This window comes from Mobula birostris, chromosome 19 (assembly GCF_030028105.1).
Source record: "Mobula birostris isolate sMobBir1 chromosome 19, sMobBir1.hap1, whole genome shotgun sequence".
Classification (NCBI taxonomy): Eukaryota; Metazoa; Chordata; class Chondrichthyes; order Myliobatiformes; family Myliobatidae; genus Mobula; species Mobula birostris.
This window is the reverse complement of record NC_092388.1, coordinates 61,432,257-61,451,409: the sequence shown is the minus strand read 5'-3', so window position 1 is coordinate 61,451,409 and position 19,153 is coordinate 61,432,257. Positions and strand designations below refer to the sequence as shown.

General features: G+C 41.0%; 1 protein-coding gene across 1 annotated transcript in view; it reads left to right on the top strand.

Annotated features, from left to right (window-relative positions):
• Positions 1–19,153, top strand: part of myo10 (myosin X) — a 292,275-nt gene that overhangs the window by 200,570 nt on the left and 72,552 nt on the right. The window contains exons 7-14 of the mRNA XM_072283726.1: positions 518–531; positions 660–744; positions 6,932–7,035; positions 8,096–8,225; positions 11,863–11,981; positions 15,152–15,298; positions 15,462–15,562; positions 15,979–16,045. Of these exons, the coding sequence (XP_072139827.1) occupies positions 518–531; positions 660–744; positions 6,932–7,035; positions 8,096–8,225; positions 11,863–11,981; positions 15,152–15,298; positions 15,462–15,562; positions 15,979–16,045 (767 nt within the window). The remainder of the gene's footprint in view (positions 1–517; positions 532–659; positions 745–6,931; positions 7,036–8,095; positions 8,226–11,862; positions 11,982–15,151; positions 15,299–15,461; positions 15,563–15,978; positions 16,046–19,153) is intronic.

Below are 19,153 nucleotides of genomic sequence, written 5' to 3'. Positions count from 1 at the left end.
TACAGTGGAGATCTGGAAGTTGGCGATGGGGTTGCTGATCAGGCATTCAGAAGGTCAAAAGAAGAGGAGAGCAGGGTGAAATCTTGAGGAGGAGTATTAACATTAAATCTTGGTTATTCTAGAAGCAACCCACCTCTACCACACCTTGTCTCAAGAATGAAGGTATGAGTTAGGCCAGGAGGTTCCTGGTTCAATTCTTGGAAGATGCAAGCAATCTCTATAAATTTGGTCAGAGAAGTGACTGTGGGAGTGTGTGCATTTTTCAACTGAATTTTGAATGACGCTGTAGTAGAAGGAACAGCATAATCACATTTCTAGGGAATACTTCTTTAACAGTCAAATTCAGTAAAAATGTATTTAAACTAAATGTGGCCCCACTGATTGTAAAGTGGCACAAAATAGCATTATTCTGAGTCCAATAAATCTGATATTTCACATCAGTTTCTACAAAACATATTTTTCTTGCATGTAAGCTGCTTTTGAAGTTGTTTCTCTTGACTGAATTTTTGAAACAAAGATTTATTAGAAAAGGTAAGAACATTTTATGATTGAAGTTCCTAACTTTTACCTATGATTTCCATGCAGAGAAAATATTAATCATTGAATTTATCATTTGGTGAGATACTGGAAATAAGTATATTTATTTTACTGTTGTATAGAACCGCGTAGTCAGACAGAACCCTGGAGAGAGGAATTATCATATTTTCTATGCACTGCTTGCTGGTACCGATGAAGAACAAAGAGGTGAGTGAGCAAGGAGAATCGGGGTAGAGTTCTAATCTTTCAGTAAGGTCACATTAAGGATTTAGTACAAGGCTATCTGCTCTGGATTTTCTTGACTACTGTAAGTGGTTTCCAAAGATTTAGCCCAGTCTTAAATCTGTATTATCGGAATTATATAAATGATGAAGTTTCCATGGAGAGCAAGGTTGCTGGATAAATTCACCAAACCTGCTCACCCATGTTTTACACTGGGGAAAGTGTGAAAGTCAGCAAACTAGTTCCAAAGCCCCTCCTGTTCTGGTGCTCTGAGATTGTGTAAGTGCAGAAGATTAGCATCCGTCAATTTTGTGCATTGTTTTGGCCAGATTTTTTTTTAATAGTGACAAGTGGGATTAATGTAGATGGACAAAAGTGGACTGAAGGGTTTGTTTCTATGCTGTACAACTCTGTGACTATGGCTTTAATGGAACGGACTTGGATATTTTCCAAAAAATGTACTCTTGTAAACTTACAAAGAAGTAAAAATCTAGATAAAAGATGGTATGTAAACTCAATGGAAGTTATTTATTTTAGAGATCAAACAAACAAACAAAACCAGTTCATATCACGATTAGAAAGCTGTGCTGCAATATCCTTTGAGAAGACGAAAGGAGATTGGAGTTGGACATGGGGGAACCTGCAAAGTTAGGTTGTTAAACAGAAGTGCAAAATATCTCAGCAGACATCAAAGTAAGGAATGGTGGAAGAACCATTGAAAAGCAGTGAACTGCCTTGTTAATGGTAAGCAGATCAGAGTTTTGCTGGTCTGATGTGATAAATCTGATGGCAGCCTTTGACCTCCCCACATGTGCAGATTTCTATATGTTGCTAGGAAGGATGTCATGCTCAGTCAGAAGCAGGGTACATGAGGTGAACCACTTTTTTAAGCTGGGTGAGAAGTCCAACTGAGCAGAAATGAACTACGTCATCAGCTTCTAGAACAAAATGCTCAGACTGCTGCTGGGAGACTACAGAGGTTCAGAGGTTTGTTATAGCAAACCCAGTGCTCTGCAAATATTGCTCTAGTGCAGTGTGGAATGAATTTCTCAAATGTTTAAAGGTAAGTCTTAATAACAAAGCAAGTATCACAGTAGATGGAAGGGGAGTGAGATGCAGTTGGAATGGGGCTGAATATTTTGGCATAAAATGCCCTTCAAGTCAAATCAAGTTTTTTTGTCATTTACAGTACATGTATACTTTATACTTTATTGTCGCCAAACAATTGATACTAGAACGTACAATCTTCATAGTGATATTTGATTCTGCGCTTCCCGCTCCCTGGATTACAAATTGATAGTAAATATTAAAAATTTAAATTATAAATCATAAATAGAAAATATAAAAATGGAAAGTAAGGTAGTGCAAAAAAACCCAGATGCAGGTCCGGATATTTGGAGGGTACGGCCCAGATCTGGGTCAGGATCCATTCAGCAGTCTTATCACAGTTGGAAAGAAGCTGTTCCCAAATCTGGCTGTATGAGTCTTCAGGCTCCTGAGCCTTCTCCCGGAGGGAAGAGGGATGAAAAGTGTGTTGGCTGGGTGTGTCGTGTCCTTGATTATCCTGGCAGCACTGCACCGACAGCGTGCGGTGTAAACTGAGTCCAAGGATGGAAGATTGGTTTGTGTGATGTGCTGCAACGTGTTCACGATCTTCTGCAGCTTCTTCTGGTCTTGGACAGGACAACTTCCACACCAGGTTGTGATGCACCCTAGAAGAATGCTTTCTATGGTGCATCTATAAAAATTAGTGAGGGTTTTAGGGGACAGGCAAATGAGACGTTTCTCCAAACCAGGATGTAAAGCACAGTTGTACACATAACACACATTAAAACACAATAACTTTTGAAAGTAAGGATAAAATCTACAGATGAATTTTGCATAAATAAAGTGTGTAAGTTAAATATCATAAGGTACAGAACAGATTAACTGTCGAATGCAATGCTGCAGAGAGTTCAGATGGTAGAAAGTCAAAGAGGATGCTGGATGGATGGGTGGGATCCTTGATAATACTAGGGACCCTGCATACATAGAATTTCTGATAAATGTCCCCAGTGGATGGTATGATCATCTCAGCTGTTCTCATAGTCCTTCGTAGGGACTTGCAGTCCAATGCTCAACTGCTCCCATACCAGATGGAGATGCAACTTGCCAGGATGCTTTCAACGGTGCTCCTATAAATGCAGTTAAGATTAGGGACGGGGAGAGCCTTGCTTGCATCAATCTCCTTAGAAAGTGGAGGTGCTGCTGGGCCTTCTTGTTCAGAGAGGAGATTTTAAGGGACCAGGTGAGGTCATCCATGAAGTGAACTCCCTGGAACTTGGGGCACTTTACACTCTATGGAGGAGCCATGTACTTGCCGAAGGGGATGTTTCATCTGCACCTTCCTGAAGTCCGCAAAATTTTCCTTGGTCTTCTCCACGTTCAGACTTGGGTTGTTCTTCTCACACCAGTCCAGCAGCCGCTCCAATTCCTCTCTGTACTCCGTCTCATCATCGTTGATGAGGCCAACCACTGTTGTGTCATCCACAAACCTGATGATACGGTTTGAGCTGGATCCTGGGACACAGTCATGTGTCAGCAGTGTGAACAGCAGCAGGCTGAGCACACAGCCCTGGGGAGCGTCGGTGCTCAGCGTAATGGACAGAGACATTGCTGCCCACGCGGACTGTTAAGTCCAGAAGTCCAGGATGCAGTTGTAGAGGGAGGTGTTGAGGACATCCCCCCCCCCTCCCAGTTTCTGGGGTTTCCGGATCACCAATTCCAGTGGTGCACTCATTTCTGTGGGGAGGGACCAGCCTGACGATCCAGGTGATTTGTAATGACCACTGCTGTTTATCTGGGTTTTATTTTAGCCACAAGTATCTACATTGTAGCAAATTTTGGCAACTATACGTTATAGTTTACTGACAGACTAGTTCTAATGCAAACAACAAGCCAACAGCAATTTCCCTACTTAAGGGATTTATGACTGGTGATTTTTGTGTTGATAATTAAATTCAAATTATTTTGAAATCCTTATAGTCCAGGAGACATGCTGACAGTCAGATTATCCAGTAAGTGATTTTAAAATGGTTAATGCTATACAATTCTGTGCAATTTGCGCCAAGATCTCTAATTGAAATTGTAAAGTGTTCTCCTCTTGGAAGAAGTATAAGAATAAAAACAAAGCTTGTATTTTGGGTTAGAGTCTCCTGACAGGACTAGATATTGTTCAGAAACGTATGTGCCTTTGTGGAACCCCAGAAATAGATCAGAACTCCATGGTATGGTAAGAGACCCTTGCTTCTTCATGTATGTATTGGGGTGGTGGCCAGAACAAACCCTACCCACAAGAAGCATGTAATAGTTATGCAATCTTTGCATGTATCTGAATGCCCCCAATCACATTAATAATTAATTAAAGTAAAAACCTCAAATGTTTAATACTTCAAAGTCTCTAAAATAACTATAGGTTAATTTAATTTGTGTGTTCGTCCATCACCAACATCAATGAGGACCTCAACACCATTATGATCGCATCGAGACGAGCGCACGATTTGTATTTAAGTGAGGGAGAGTTGCGCAGCGTCAGCCTCACTGTCTCTTCCTAATTCCCATCTGGATCCAGTGGCAAGACAGGGTCTTTCCTTCTTTTCTTTTTAAATCTTTTTATTGAATAAGTATACAAAAAGGTAAGCCATATAGGCACTAATACACTGTTAGAATATAATAAAATTACAGGAGATATTAATACAAAAAAAAATACAAACAATGTAATTTAAACATAATGTACCAAGGTAACATAATAGTATACTAATTTTTATATATATATATCAATAGAGAAAAGGGAAAAAAACCCACCGTGCAACTAACTAAAAGCAAAGCAAAGCAATGGGCTAACTTGAAACCAAACAGAGTTAAAAAACTTAAAATCACGTCCTCAATCCCGACCTCCATTAAAAACAGTAAAAAAAAACAAGGAGGGTATATATTACATTAAATGAAAATATTGAATAAAAGATCTCCAGGTCTGTTCAAATTTAAATGAAGAGTCATAAAGATTGCTTCTAATTTTCTCCAAATTCAAGCATAATATCATCTGAGAAAACCAAAAAAAGGTAGTTGGAGCATTAAGCTCTTTCCAATGTTGTAAAATACATCTTTTCGCCATTAAAGTAAGAAATGCAATCATTCTACGGGCTGAAGGAGAAAGATTACTGGAAATTTTAGGTAGTCCAAAGATAGCAGTAATAGGGTGAGGAGAGATATCTATATTCAATACCTTGGAAATAATATTAAAAATGTCTCTCCAAAAAGTTTCCAGAGTAGGACAAGACCAAAACATATGAGTTAAAGAAGCTATCTGCCCCGGACATCTATCACAAAAAGGATTAATATAAGAATAAAAGCGAGCTAATTTATCTTTGGACATATGTGCTCTATGAACAACTTTAAATTGAATTAGGGAATGTTTAGCACAGATAGAGGAAGTATTGACTAATTGTAAAATCTGCCCCCAGTCATCCACGGAAATAATAGATCCCAATTCTTGTTCCCAATCTGACCTAATCTTATCAAATGGAGTTTTCCTAAGTTTCATAATAATATTATAAATAATAGCCGATGCACCTTTCTGACATGGGTTAAGGTTAATTATAGTATCTAAAATGTATGTAGGAGGAAGCATTGGAAAGGAAGAAAGTATAGTACTTAGGAAATTTCTAACTTGTAGATATCTAAAAAAATGTATTCTTGATAAATTATATTTATTAGATAATTGTTCAAAAGACATAAGGGAACCATCTAAAAATAAATCCAAAAACCGTGAAATACCCTTAGTCTTCCAAATTTGAAAAGCACGATCCGTAAAAGAGGGAGGAAAAAATATGTTACCTAAAATAGGAATTGCTAGCCCAAATTGGTTAAGATCAAAAAATTTTCTGAATTGAAACCAAATACGTAAAGTATATTTAACTATCGGGTTAGACACCTGTTTAAGGCGTTTCAAATCAAAAGGAAGAGAGGAACCTAAAATAGAGCCAAGTGTATAGCCCTGAACAGATTGTAATTCCAATGCTACCCATTTAGGAATGTATAGTACATCCTGGTCAAGTAACCAAAATTTCATATGTCGAATATTAATTGCCCAATAATAAAATCTAAAGTTAGGTAATGCTAAGTCTCCATCTCTCTTAGCTTTCTGTAAATGTATTTTACCCAGTCTCGGGTTTTTATTTTGCCAAATAAATGAAGAAATTTTGGAGTCAACTTTATCAAAAAAAGATTTTGGAACAAAAATTGGTAATGCCTGAAATATATATAAGAATTTTGGCAAAAAATAACATCTTAACTGCATTAATACGACCAATCAAAGTTAAATATAAAGGAAACCATTTAGATGAAAGTTGAATAATATGGTCAATTAAGGGTAAAGGCAAGACAGAGTCAAGACGGCTGGAGATGGGACTAGGCGCAGTGGATGACCGTGACGTCGTCTGTGTCTTGTCCTGCTCCACACATTCCATGACGCTTGCAGAGACCGCCTTCTTGACCATTGGATCGTCCATTGGTCTTGTCCGCTCAATCCGCTGGAGTCTGTCTTCACATGCTGGGATTAACAACTCCCGATCTCACCGAGGGTTTGAGACCCGTCGGCTACCCTCGCCTGGTTAGGACGGCTTGTTGAAACCATTGCCTGGGCTGTGACTGCTGTCGCATGCAAACAGCCACAGGTGAGAGCTGAGTGCCAAGAAATTGTTGCAGATTTGAATTCTGTCTTGCCTTTGTGAAGAGGCCAATATGGAGCATAGTTGGTAAAAGGCTGGCAAAGAGCAGTTGTCAGACTTGGGGAATTCCACGTGCCAAAGTTCAGGCTTCCCAAATGTGGAAATCCCCAGCCTTGGGGAAAGTTTGGTTGTCGAGTGAAAAATTGCAGAGTTTTCTTGGAAATATCCAGGCCATTGTAAACTAACTGTGAAACACTTAGGGTAGCTTGGTATTACTCTGGTTTTGTTTCCTGTCTCCCTTGGTATCAGCATAACTGGTACACAATCATGGATTTTTAAATCTGAACATCACTCACTACAACTTTAAGAATGTGAAAAGTACAGCAAACTCTTCCTACACAACATTGGCTGTGCTCCCAAAATAAATTAATCACCACTTAACTATTTTTATTTTCATTCTGCAGAAATGTGTTATTTATCTGAACAAGAAAATTACTATTACTTGAGACAGTCTGGATGTATCATGGACAGTACAGCTGATGACAAGCAGACCTTTCAGGAGGTCATGGTAAGGTGTTGGTGTGTGTTCATTACCATTAGCTGTGGCGACAATTCACACACATCAAATCCATCTGTGACATTCTGCCTTCTACTTTACATTCATTTTTAAAAATGAAGATTATAAAATCTTTTCTCTTTTAATGTCGTGGAAATTCATTGCTCCTGAATGGATTCCCAGCCTCCTCCTCATATATTAATCATTTATACATGAGTGAATATTAGTACAATACCATTCAAGATGATGTGCAATGTATGTGCATGTTACAAATGCTTGAATTATGTACATTCTATACATAAAAATAGTTGTTCTCATTAAATGAGTTCTCAGCAGCCTCATTCTGAATCCTTGAAATTGTTAACCAGGAATAAATTTGCCATACAAGTATTTTAAAAATAATTTTTGTACTTTGCCCTTAGTAGAGATCCACCACTGTGGGCAAGGTGATTTTTCATTTCCAGTTATATGAAAGGGGAGCAGGAATAGGCCACTCAGCTTTTTCAGGCCCTATCATTCAGTAGGATGTAGAGCGTTCCTGCCTACTGCTGGCAACCTTTCACCCCCTTGCTTGTCAAAAATTGATCTATCTCTGCCTTTAGAATTCCAAAATTCACTCAGGAAAGAAAACACATTACCTCTGTGCCTTAAGTGGTTTCCCCCTTTTGTATACAGTTCTAGATTTATTTGAAATGTATCTGCCGATTTAACTTGACTCCACTACTCCCATGATCCGTGCTGGGTACTGATCACTGTTCTGAAGAGTTTTCCAACATTGGTCACAAGTTTGTCTTTTGGTTGTTTGAACCTGTAGTTCCTAATTTTACCAGCGTAGCTAATAAATCATAAGGAACATAGCTGTAGTAATGTCATTATCACTCGAGAACTGGCTTAAAATATATTAATATATACCTCTCCTCATTGTAGCATATTGGTGAAATGGGCAGCAAAGGTTTAGGGTGTAAACTTGAAACAACTGTAGAAAATGGAATAAGCATCATCACTAATGTTTAAAATATGCAGTAACTTTTGAATTTCTCTGAATCACATCTCCCTCTGCTCATCACTCCAGGCTGCTATGAAAGTCATGAAGTTCAAAACTGAGGAGATTTGGGAAGTGCTAAAGCTCCTCGCTGGTGTCCTACATCTTGGCAATATTGAGTTTGCAATTGCTGGAGGAGCCCAAGTTTCCTCAAAAGCAGGTATGTTTTAATGTGTAGCAATAATTCTGCCACTGAGAGAACTATCACTGATTCACTGTAGTGATGGTATTGCAAATATTTCAGAAGCATAGATGCTTATAAAAGCTCCTGGATGTATTTATGAACAAATCTCTGGACTTGGGGTCTGAACTGTTTTTTTTAGTGTGGTTGTATTTTACTGATATCTTACATGTGCTTCCTATCTTCTATGTGGTATATGTGATTTGTGCTATCTGTGACTGTTGCCACTGTGTTTTGCACCTTGGCCCCAGAGTAAAGCTGTCTTGTTTGCCTGTATTCATGTATAGTTGAATGACAATTAAACTTGAATTCAATGTAATTTCATTTAATTTTGCGTTAAAATACGGGCCCTCCCTGGGTTATGACAGGATTCCATTCCTGAGAACTGTTCATAATCCAAAAAATGTGTCTGTGAACTGAGTTCCCACGTGGCAGAAGATGTCTGTAGCCCCGTTGCAGCTGGCAAATCCATTCCACGAGACTGCCAAGTTTAGAAGAATAGTGGGGGGGGAGGGATAAGACCGTAAGATATAGGAGCAGAAGAGGGCCATTCGGCCCATCAAGTCTGCTCCGTCCTTCAATCATGGGCAGATCCAATTCTTCCAGTCATCCCCACTCTCCTGCCTTCTCCCCATACCCCTTGATGCCCTGGATAATCATGAACCTATCTATCTCTGGCTTAAATGCATCCAATGACTTGGCCTCCACAGACTCTCATGGCAAGAAATTCCACAGATTTACCACCGCACCATGCGCAGTAATTTCTCCGCATCTCTGTTCTAAATTGATATCTTTCAATCCTGAAGTTGTGCTCTCTTGTCGTAGACATCCCCTACCGTGGGAAATAACTTTGCTATGTCTAATCTGTTCAGGCCTTTTAACATTCGGAATGTTTCTATGAGATCCCCCCCTCATTCTCCTGAACTCCAGGGAATACAGCCCAAGAGGTACCAGACGTTTCTCATACGGTAAACCTTTCATTCCTGGAATCATTCTCGTGAATCTTCTCTGAACCCACTCCAATGTCAATATATCCTTTCTAAAATAAGGAGCCCAAAACTGCACACAATACTCCAAGTGTTGTCTCACAAATGCTTTATAGAGCCTCAACATCACATCCCTGCTCTTGTAGTCTATACCTCTAGAAATGAATGCCAACATTGCATTTGCCGCCTTCACCACCAACTCAACCTTTAGGGTATCCTGAACAAGGACTCCCAAGTCCCTTTGCATCTCTGCATTTTGAATTCTCTCCCCATCTAAATAAAAATCTGCCTGTTTATTTCTTCCACCAAAGTGCATGACCATACACTTTCCAACATTGTATTTTATTTGCCACTTCTTTGCCCATTCCCCTAAACTATCTAAGTCTTTCTGCAGGCTCTGTTTCCTCAACACTACCCGCTCTTCCACCTATCTTTGTATCATCGGCAAATTTAGCCACAATCCATTAATCCTATAGTCCAAATCATTGACATACATCGTAAAAAGCAGCGGTCCCAACACCAACCCTTGTGAAACTCCACTGGTAACCAGCAGCCAGCCAGAATAGGATCCCTTTATTCCTAGTCTCTGTTTTCTGCCAATCAGCCAGTGCTCCACCCATGCTAGTAACCCATACCTGTGATTCCATGGGCTCTTATCTTGCTAAGCAGTCTGACATGTGGCACTTTGTAAAAGGCCTTCTGAAAATCCAAGTACACCACATCTACTACATCTTCTTTGTCTACCCTGCTTGTAATTTCCTCAAAAAAATTGCAGTAGGTTAGTCAGGCAGGATTTTCCTTTCAGGAAACCATGATGGCTTTGGCCTATCTTGTCATGTACCTCCAGGTACTCTAATCTCATCCCTAACAATTGATTCCAACAACTTCCCAACCACTGATGTCAGGCGAACAGGTCCATAGTTGCCTTTCTGCTGCCTCCCACCCTTCTTAAATAGCAGAGTAACATTGAATATTAGATCTCATTGAATATTGAAAGACCTAGATTGAGTGGATGTGGAGAGGATGCTTCCAATAGTGGGGAAGTCTAGGACCAGATTGCACCACCTCAAAATACAAGGATATCTCTTTAGAACAGAGGCGAGGAGGAATTTCTTTAGCCAGAAAGTGGTGAATCTGTGGAATTCATAGTCACAGGCAGCTGTGGGAATACTTAAAGCAGAAGTTGATAGGTTCTTGATTAGTAAGGGTGTCAAAGGTTACAGGGAGAAGGTAGGAGAAGGGGGTTGAGAAGGATAACAAATCAGCCATGATGGAATGGCGGAGCCAACTCGGTGGGCCGAGATGGTTGATATGAGTAGGCTTGGGCCTACTCGGGCTACTCCAGGGAGCAGATCTAAGGACTCTATTTAGTTCAGAATGTTGTCATTTGCATGATGTGTGTGTTTTTTTTCCTCTCTTAGTCTTTATTTAATTGGGTTCTTCAGGATTCTTGCTTTGTGACTGCCTGTAAGCAAAGAAAATCTCAAGGTGTATAATTTATACATTCTTTAATAATAAATGTACTTGAACCTTGAATTCTGCTCCTATTGCTATGGTCAAACTCATTATTTAGTGACCGTAGAGAAGTCAGAGATTTGTGACCCATGGTAGATGTGTATGGGGAATTAGCATATCTTCTAGAATGGTATTATAATTCTCACTCATGCAGAAGATTAACACACAGGCTGGTAATACTTTGGTAGGTCTTGCCAAAGCTTGTTGATAAATAAAGGCCCTTATCTCTGTAAGTGTAGTGAAGTTTTGGAATTTTGTGATTGGATACAAAAGCTCAGACCTGTTGACAAGTTCCAGCTGGTACCTCTGTTGATTCACACTGCCACAGAGTTCAGTAATGGAGCTACAGACTCACTGATGTTCGCCTACTTTTACACCAGGGATCTCATCATTTCAATGTATATTTCAAAATGTAGGGAAGAAAATTAAGTTACAGTACTTGTATATTTGTGTTTGCAGCAATGTTTTCAAAATACTTCATTTAAATTTGTGCAAAATTTAATAAATGTTATGGTTTGCTTTGTTTGTTGGTGCTGCTGAGTGTACAGGACATTGGAGCATTTCAAAAACCTGAAAGCTTTGGTAGATGGTGTAGCCCAAGGGAACTGGGTCCACACATGTGACAGGTGATCTGTGACCTTTCAGCACCATGAGAGCCCCTGGTGCCATGCTAACTAATGTCCAGGATGCCCACAGCCAGAAAGGTTTGCTTAATGTAGCAGGGCAGTGTGAAATTCAGCTTTGAGTATGGGCCACATATAACAGTACATTAGTCACACTGAACAGGCATGGTTAAGGGATATCAGGTAAGTGCAGGGAAGTAAGGCTTAACATCAGCCACAATTTTATCAAATACTTCAATTTCTTAAATTCCAAATCTGAGCTTGCCAGATTATATATTATATAGAGACAGAGGTGCTAGAATCTAGAGCAGAAACTGCTGGAGGATCTCAGTGGGTCAGGCAGTATTTTGGGAGGGGGGGTAGGTGGGCGGAATGGACAGATGATATTGACCCAAAGTACTGACTATCCGTTTCCCTCAGAGTGTTTGTATACTCTGATCAGTTATAAGTCCAGCAAAGTGACTGTTCAGCTCTTTAATTCTCTTTTATTAGCACTGGGGAACACGGCAGAGTTGCTTGGGTTGGACTCCCTGCAGCTAGCTGAGGTGTTAACACATCGATCCATGATTCTCCGAGGTGAGGAGATCAGCACACCTCTGACAGTGGAGCAGGTAAGAAAGTGGCAGTGTTGAGGTTCTGCTCACAAATTGCTGCAATAATTAGGTTCAAAATATAACCTATAGGTCCGAGCACCAACCTTGCAAAATGGTGAGTGATGTTAGCTATAAAACTTCAAAATCGCTGGAAAGTTATAACTGATTTAAAGCCCCGTAACTGGGTGGAAGTTTTTTTTTAGTGAAGTACCCAAGTTCACACCTGAGAATCCTCCAACGGTTTATTACACTGGAGGAAAGCTTTGAGAGCAGCAGTTGCAATTTAAAAAATGAAATGCAAACTAAAATCTGCTGTAGAACTGGGAATTCTGGAGGTACCAAGTGGGTGAAGCAGCACCTGTGAATGATGTTTAATGTTTTCAGTTGCAGAGATTTGTTCCGTAATGGTCTGAAACATTAATATTTCGAAGGCAGCATCTACCATCAAAGATCCATACCATCCAGGCCATGCTATCAGACAGGAGGTACAAAAGCCGAACATCTCACACCAGGTTCAAGAACAGAGACCATTTATTTCTTGAACCAACCTGCACCACCCTAATCATTATCTCAGCATAACAACACTATGTTCACTGCACTACAATGGACTTTTTTTGCTCTAATTGTGCTCTAGTCTTGTACAATCTGTGTTTGACTTGATTTTGGTAGCTAACCAAAGTAAGTGGCCAAGACAGAAGGGTTCATTCCAGCAATAGACTCTTCCCACTGAATTTCAAAATCAATCAGCTGTTCAACAAAAACACACCAAAAAAGCTGATTTTAATATTGAGATGATATTTATAACAAAGATTTATTACTAACTTACAAAAAGCAATTAACCCCGTTAATGTTGCTATTTAACTATTTAGTTAAGTCAGGCATCCACTCTAGAAAAACTGCAAATTTCTTCGAACAATTTTAGTTCTTCTTTTCCAGTTCTGCTGTCGGAGATTGAAGTGGCAGTGGGAAATGGTCACTTGGTACCTTGAACTTGCTCTACCATGCTTTATATTCTCCGGTTCTGCTGTCGGAGATTGAAGTGGCAGTGGGAAATGGTCACTTGGTCCCTTGAACCTGGTCTGCTGTGCTTTATATTTTATTTATTTAGAGATGTAGTACGGAATGGGCCCTTCCAGCCCTGTTGCCCAGCAACCCCCCAATTTAACTCTAGCCTAATCACGGGACAACTTACAATGACCAATTAACCTACCAACTGCTATGTCTGTGGACTGTGGGAGGAAACCGGAGCACCCGGAGGAAACCCACGTGGTCACAGGAAGAACTTACAAAGTCCGTACAGGCAGCAATGTTCATCTGAACTGTAAACCCTACACTACTGTGCTGTGGCTGACCTGACCTCTGTCTTCTCCCCATAGCCCTTGATATCTACAGTTTTCTGATGGAGAGAATTATGCTCTGAAAGATTTCCTGTCATTCTCAGTATTAAATAACTGATACAGGTTTCCCCCGCTATCCGAAAGCAGAGCGCGTTCCTATGAAACTGTTCGTAAACTGAATTGGCATAAAGTGAAGAAGCAATTACCATTAATTTATATGGGAAAATTTTTTGAGCGTTCCCAGACCCAAAAAATAACCTACCAAATAGCACATAAAACCTAAAATAACACTAACATATAGTAAAAACAGGAATGATATGATAAATACACAGCCTATATAAAGTAGAAATAATGTATGTACAGTGTAGTTTCACTTAACAGAATCGGAAAGCTTGAGCCAAAATCAATTTGTCGAAAAAAATCAGCACGTACACGCACGTGCTTGTCACGCATGCACACGTACACGCTTTCACACGCCACGCATGCGCACACACCTGCCCGTGCAAGGCTTCATGGTCATGGTAGTCTTTCTCGTGGTGAACACAAGTTTAAAGCGAGCGTCTTTTTTCTTAAAAGCGAAAATCCTCTTTCAGTTAACGAAAACAGGTACTAATGTAGGTCTTTCGTAAAAGCGAAATGTTGAAAAGAGAACATTCAGAAAGCGGGGGACACCTGCAGTTACACGACAATCACAGTGGGGAGTAGGGTGTGGCTAGACTCAACCCACACTCCCACATGCAGGTGCTGGGTTCTTTTGGGCAGATTGTGCTGCAAACACTGACTAACAGTTCTTTACTATTTTCCCATCATTTCATGGCCCTCAAAGAGGTGGGGTTTAGCTGTTCAATGGCCATTTTATGCACATTAAAATAGATATTTTACAAAAAAAGAATTAAAATGTGTTATTTATTAAATACAAAATGCATTTAATTTCATGAATGAGATTGTGACATTTCTGCAATAGTTAAATGGAAACACAAGAGACTGCAAATACTGGAATTTGGAGCAAAAAATAAATTGCTGGAGAACTCAGTGGATTAAACAGTATCTGCAGTAGGAAATTGACAGTTATTGTTTGAAGTCTTCATCGTGAAAGGCCTCAACCATCTTCCACTATAGATGCTACTTGACTCATAGTTTCTCCAGTAATTTGTTCTTTGATTTTAATATTTAGTCTTGCAATTGAAAGCTAGAATGGAGGTAAAATATTGGAACTAATTTAATAGCACATCTTGTACATTTGTACATGAATAAATTTGCATAATTATCATCATTATGTGCCACGTGGTATGACATAGGCAATCATGCGGTCCCAGAAGTGGTTTGCCTTTCTTCTAGGCTGTGTCTTCACAAGACAGGTGATCCCAGTCATTATCAATACTCTTCAGAGATGGTCTGTCTGGCATCAGTGGTCACATAACCAGGACTTGTGATATGCACCAGCTGCTCCCATGGCTGCCCGTGACCCTGGTCGGGGGCTAAGAAGGTACTACACCTTGCTCTAAGGTGACCTTCAGGCTAGTAGAGGGAAGGAATGCCTTGCACCTCCTTTGGTAGGGACACATCTCCACCCTGCCACCCCAAAATTTCAGAAATATGCTAATAAACCCTATAATGTTTTTATCGGACTTATTAAACAATCCAAAAGCCAAATACAGCATACTGGGAATCAGAAATCAAAAGACAAAATCATGGAAATAATCAACATATCTGATATGCATTAGACTTAAGCAGATAGCATTTGTGGAGATAGAAACAGACTATGTATTTCAGCTTGATGATCTGGGAAGGGATTTAAATCTGAGTGGCAGGAGACAGTAAAATGTTATTTAAATGATGTGCATTTTGCAGGCTGTGGATTCCAGAGATTCTATGGCCATGGCACTTTACTCCCAGTGTTTTACATGGATCATCCGGAAGATCAACAGCAGAGTAAGAGGAAAGGAGGACTACAAATCAGTGGGAATCCTTGACATATTTGGATTTGAAAACTTTGAGGTATAGGAATTAGAAAAATTATTTTTATTTACAATGTCATTGCAACAAAATTCTTTTGCTACTTTCCTTCATTTTCTTCTTTCTCTCCTGTTTTACTGGCCTTGGTTCTCCACTACATTCCTTCTTTCTTTAATATGCATTCAATCATGTCTTTCATCAACAGATAAATCGGTTCGAACAATTCAATATCAATTATGCAAATGAAAAACTTCAGGAATACTTTAACAAGCACATATTTTCCTTGGAACAGTTGGAATACAGCAGGTAAGGAGCTCAAGTTCGTTACACTTCAAAAATAAATAATTCAAGATCATGAGTGAATTTATGCTTCACTCAATGGTTTGCATCTGTCAGCTGTCCCTGAGTCGAATTGCTAATTTTGAATGGTTTCATATAGAATTGGATTTTATGTTAAATCAAAAACTTCCAGAAGCCGAAAATCTGAAATAAAACCAGAAAATGCTGGAAACTTGTGCGTCATCTGTGCAAAGAGAAACAATTAATGTTTCAGGTCAAGGAAAGATCCTACATTTGACAATAGGTTTTTGATCTAAAATATTAACTTTGTTTCACTTTCTACAAAATGGAAGTGTACCTGGGTTTCAGAATAATATCAACCACAAAGAGGAATTTGATTCTAAAACTGCTTGCTTCATCGAACCCAATTTCTTTTTCATTAGAGATGGAATAATCTGGGAAAACATCGATTGGATTGACAATGGGGAGTGTCTGGATCTCATTGAAAAGGTAATGTCCACATTTAAATGACAGTCCTATATGCATTTAAGCCAATCAGTGTAGTGGAATTTCACTGGATTGTATGTAGTATTTAATTGTAAATCTATTAAACTGGGATTGGTCAGATCCATGCCAAACTATTTCACCCGAAGTGAGAATATTCAGAACTCAAGCACTAACAAGGATTTCCTGAATTTGCTGACTGTTCTCTGTGGAGACTTCTAATTGTGCTCTGAAGGTGAGCTCATTAAGCCTGTGGCAGATTAAGAATTTGGTGCATTTCCTCAGTGGTCACCCAGGGTTTTCTGCTGACTGTACTAGAACCAGTTCAGACCTGTGGGCATGGACACAGCATCCATTCATCTAACAGCTTCAAGGGGGGAGGACTAACAATTTGTTCGTTCATATTTATTTGAATTAATCGTTTTTCTTTAGTGCTTTAAATGGATTTCATGCACTTTTGAATGTTTACATGATTAAAATTTTAATTTCTATGTTTTCTTTGATCTTTAATTGTTTTTAAAGACTTGCCTGGTTTGACATCCACATACAACAGCAAAATGTCAAGGATGCAAGAAATCTGAAATTAAGATTTAAATTTTAAGGATTAGCTGTGTTGAATCTCTGCAGTTCTTTAGGTGAAGGTGCTCCCGAAAGACTTAGGGAGGGGATTCCAGAACTTAGACTGGATGATATAATTTCCATGTTAGTAATACGTGAGGGGAACTCAAACATTAGTACAACCAGGTGGCGGTGGTGACCCTCTATGCACCTGTTGCTATCGTCCTTTTTGGAAGGTGTTGTTGAAGAAGCCTAGGCAGGCAACTGCAGTGCATCTTTTTGGCATGTATTCTGCAGTCGGCCTCCCACTTGTATAGTATGGTACTGCCACCTGGAGTCATACCATAATACAGCATAGAAACAGGCCCTTTGGCCCATCTTATCCATGCCAGCCAAGATGCCCATCTAAGCTTGTCCCATTTGCCTGTTTTTGGTCCATTATCCCTCAAAGTGAAGTGTGAACAATTGGGATGTTGTTGATGACCTCATTCATCCATTGAAAGCACACAGAAGCGGCAGAAATAGTGCACCATTCCGAAGTTACTCGCCCGACCTGTTGGCCAACTGTGAAAGACCTTTTGATCCTTGCCTTGGCTCCTTGGGCCACCTTGAAACCCAGAAAGCTAGAGTAGAAGCAGATTACCCTTGATCATGAGGAACAAAGCCCAGAAAGCTGGAGCAGAAGCAGATTACCCTTGATCATGAGGGACTGCTGAAGAACAAAAATGTCATAAATCTTGAATGGCCATGCTTAAATATAGTTTCACTCTCCACCACTGAAACTTGCAATTTTAAATTCGGTTGTGAACAAAAACGGTTTTGCAAACTCCTGTTTGAAACCTTTTTTTAAAACATCTTTTCAATAAATATATGCTTTTTATTCTCAGGTTCTTTGAATTCTACTTGCCAATGTTGACTAGCAATGCACCCTGCGATTTGCATAATCACCTCTCTTTGCTTGAAACATTCGCATCTTGAATAACTGATGTGGCCTGTGTCTTCAGTGCTGCCTTCTCAAAGATCCTTCAGAGTCAGGATCAGATTGACAGTAGCCCAAAGCCTTTGATTGATGCCTGTTCTGGCCATTTCAAGTGATGCTGTTGCATTGCATAAAGATTCTGGGTTTGTATGGTCATGTATCTGGCTACTCATTACAATCAACAGGCCTAGGATAGGTGAGACCACATGGTGTAACTGCCTGCAGTGAGTGTATTAGTGTTGTCACCAAAAAGCAGCAAAGAAATGTTACTGCATTCTATTCTAGGTGGTATGCAAAGTACTGTTATGACTTATAATCATCCTAAATAGCTTTAAACTATATGTAGCATTGAGGTTAGCAATTTGGAGCATTTGGTGGGGGAGAAGGAGTTGAGAAAGTAGGAATAATAATTTCACAATTCTGGCAAAAAATTCAATTGAACAATAAATTCAGAACTATTACAAGAATGAATTGTTTGGATCATAAATGTAATGCATTAATCCATTATTACATAGCATCTGGAGACTCTCAGCTGACTGAATTGGAGCCAGATGTTCTGCAGACCGCTCTTTTGGCAATGTGTTGACAAATTCCAACTCTGCAATTTGTATTTTCTGATATTGAAGAACATTTGTGACCTGTGGGTGTCAGTGTGCTCTCTGATCAGTGGTTCTGAATATGAAATATAAAAATACATATCACATTGTTTGGTCTCTGTCTCCGTCTCCCCCCCACCTCCGTCTCCCTCCCCCCCCTTCTCCCTCCCCCCCTTCTCCCTCCCCCCTTCTCCCTCCCCCACCTTCTCCCTCCCCACCTTCTCCCTCCCCCCCATTCTCCCTCCCCCCCTTCTCCCTCCCCTCCCTTCTCCCTCCCCTCCCTTCTCCCTCCCCCCCTTCTCCCTCCCCCCCCTTCTCCCTCCCCCCCCTTCTCCCTCCCCCCTTCTCCCTCCCCCCCTTCTCCCTCCCCCCTTCTCCCTCCCCCCTTCTCCCTCCCCCCCTTCTCCCTCCCCCCCTTCTCCCTCCCCCCCTTCTCCCTCCCCCCCTTCTCCCTCCCCCCCCTTCTCCCTCCCCCCCCTTCTCCCTCCCCCCCCTTCTCCCTCCCCCCCCTTCTCCCTCCCCCCCCTTCTCCCTCCCCCCCCTTCTCCCTCCCCCCCTTCTCCCTCCCCCCCTTCTCCCTCCCCCCCTTCTCCCTCCCCCCCTTCTCCCTCCCCCCCTTCTCCCTCCCCCCCTTCTCCCTCCCCCCCTTCTCCCTCCCCCCTTCTCCCTCCCCCCCTTCTCCCTCCCCCCTTCTCCCTCCCCCCCTTCTCCCTCCCCCCCTTCTCCCTCCCCCCCTTCTCCCTCCCCCCCTTCTCCCTCCCCCCCTTCTCCCTCCCCCCCTTCTCCCTCCCCCCCTTCTCCCTCCCCCCTTCTCCCTCCCCCCCTTCTCCCTCCCCCCCTTCTCCCTCCCTCCCTTCTCCCTCCCCCCCTTCTCCCTCCCCCCCTTCTCCCTCCCCCCCTTCTCCCTCCCCCCCTTCTCCCTCCCCCCCTTCTCCCTCCCCCCCTTCTCCCTCCCCCCCCTTCTCCCTCCCCCCCTTCTCC